Here is a 2,060-nt window from a genome sequence, read left to right as displayed (position 1 = left end):
CAGCGACCCCGGGGCGGTGTGGGCGGGGCCCTGGGGAGGTCGCCGGCCCGGGCCCCCCAGCTACGAGGCTCACCTGCTGCTGAGAGGCGCCGCAGGCACTGCCCCGCGACGCCGCTGGGACCGGCCGCCACCCTACGTGGCTCCACCTTCCTACGAAGGCCCCCACAGGACCTTGGGGACGAGGCGAGCCCCCGAGCTCTCCCCGGCGCCCGCCTCCTCCGCCCCAGCTCCGACCCCAGCCAGGACAGAGGGAGGCCGCACTAAGAAGAGGCTGGACCCTCGAATCTACCGGGACGTGCTCGGGGCTTGGGGTCTCCGACAGGGGCGGGGCCTCTTAGGGGGGTCACCAGGCTGTGCGGCGGCCAGGCCGCGGCCGGAGCATGGCAAGGGGGCCGCGGAGAAAAGCCCGGGCCTAGCCGCTGCTGGCCCCAACAGGGGCAGCGACGGGCATTCCCAAGCCGACGCTCCTGGTAGCCCCGGCACGGAGACAGCGCCCGCGGGGTCTGCGCCTGCGACCCCCAGCCCCCCGCGTCCCGCCCCCAGGGCCAGGCACCAACTCCAGGGCTCGAGGGAAGGGAAAGAAGGGAGGGAACATGCCTGGCTCCCCAGATGCTGGATTCCTTCCCCTAAAAGGCAGCCGCCACGCCATAGCCAGACCCTCCCCAGACCCTGGGCTCCAGGAGGCACGGGATGGAGACAGTCGCGGGGTCAGAGAGAGGGCGCGGAGCCCGAGGCACCGGGAAGTTGGACGGCGCCCCGCCGCGCCCACACCCTGCCCCGCAGCTCGCGGGGTCCCGCGCGCGGAGAAGGCGTCTTTGTCATTGACGCCACGCGCGTGGTGATTCGGTCCCAGTACGTTCCGACTCCGAGAACCCAGCAGGTGCAGCTGCTGCCCTCTGGGGAGCCGCGCGTCGTGGGCGATGGCCCCAGGGAGCCGGAGGGCGAGAGGGCCCCGATCTTTCCCTCCGTTTGCCAGAAGCTGCCGCCAGGCAGCCGCTTTCCGCACCAGCCCAGCGGGGGGCGCGGGGGCGCAGCGGAGGGCGGCACGCCGGAGGACTGCTCGCCGGAGGAGCGCGCGTCCCGCGTCCCGGGACTCTCGGTCGGCGAAGTCAGCCCCCCGTGCGCCGCCGCGCAGCCGGGTGTCCCGGAGCGCGCAGCCTCGGGCCCGGCGGACGCGGGCGTGGCGAGGGGCTCGGCAGTGACGGCGGCGCCGCGGCGCGTGGGAGGGGGCTGGGCGCGGGCTCCCGGGCCCTACGCCGGAGCCCTGCGGGAGGCCGTGTCCCGCATCCGCCGCCACACCGCCCCGGACTCGGACTCGGACGGAGGCGAGGAGCTCAGCGTCCACAGCGGCTCCTCTGACGGAAGCGACACGGAAGCCGCGGGCGCCTCCTGGCGGACCGAGCGGACCCTGCCCGGGCCTGCCGACGCCGCGCCCGCAGCCGGCGCGGGGAGAGAGGAGCGGAACGCCGGCGCCCGCGAGATGCTGCACGCCCGCGGCAAGCCCGCGCAGGCCCTCTGCCCCGCGAGGGACACCTCGGGGACCGCACAGGGACACGGCGAGGGGCAGTGAGCGGCCCCTTCTTGTGTCCGCCCTCGCCCGGGCCCCACCCTTCCCGAGTCCTTTCCTTCCCCTTCCCTGTCCCCCGCCTCCTGCTGTTCCCGCGTTGGAAATAGAAAGGACAGGAACGGCAGCCTGCGTCTGGTTCCGTTTCGGGAGCGCGCGGGTGAGGCCTTCAGCAGGGCCTGTGCCCAGGCGACCGGAGACGCCCGGCCAGGGCCGGGCAGCGGGCAGGGGCGGGCAGGGCCTTGGGCACGAGGGACGACGCGGCGCAGAGGCCGTGGCCCTGGGGCCGAGTGGCCAGGGGACGGCGGCTCTCGGCCGGGATGAGGGCGCCGGGGCTGAAGCGCCAGCCACAGCAGGACGAGGGCTCTCGGGTCGCGGTCTGGGCCTTCGGTCCGGCTCTGAGCCGCTCGATGGGTGGCCGTCCGCAGCCCGGCCCCGCCCGCCTCCAGGGCTCCGGTGTGTGGTGCGAGGCGCGCTGCCGCCCCTTCCCCGGGGT

The 2,060-nt window shown here is 75.3% G+C and overlaps 1 protein-coding gene across 2 annotated transcripts in view; it reads left to right on the top strand.

Annotated features, from left to right (window-relative positions):
• The window catches only part of Ddn (dendrin), a gene marked incomplete in the record, with an annotated part of 4,639 nt that extends 2,948 nt beyond the window's left edge, over nucleotides 1–1,691 (top strand). For both annotated transcript variants that reach the window (XM_013505680.1, XM_013505681.1), the window contains 1 exon segment: nucleotides 1–1,691. In XM_013505680.1, the coding sequence (XP_013361134.1) occupies nucleotides 1–1,570 (1,570 nt within the window).
• Between the last annotated feature and the right edge of the window lie 369 nt (nucleotides 1,692–2,060).

Source organism: Chinchilla lanigera, unplaced genomic scaffold (assembly GCF_000276665.1).
Source record: "Chinchilla lanigera isolate Chin_1 unplaced genomic scaffold, ChiLan1.0 scaffold00099, whole genome shotgun sequence".
Taxonomy (NCBI): domain Eukaryota; kingdom Metazoa; phylum Chordata; class Mammalia; order Rodentia; family Chinchillidae; genus Chinchilla; species Chinchilla lanigera.
The sequence above is the reverse complement of the archived record's forward strand: the minus strand, read 5'-3'. Positions and strand labels throughout refer to the sequence as shown.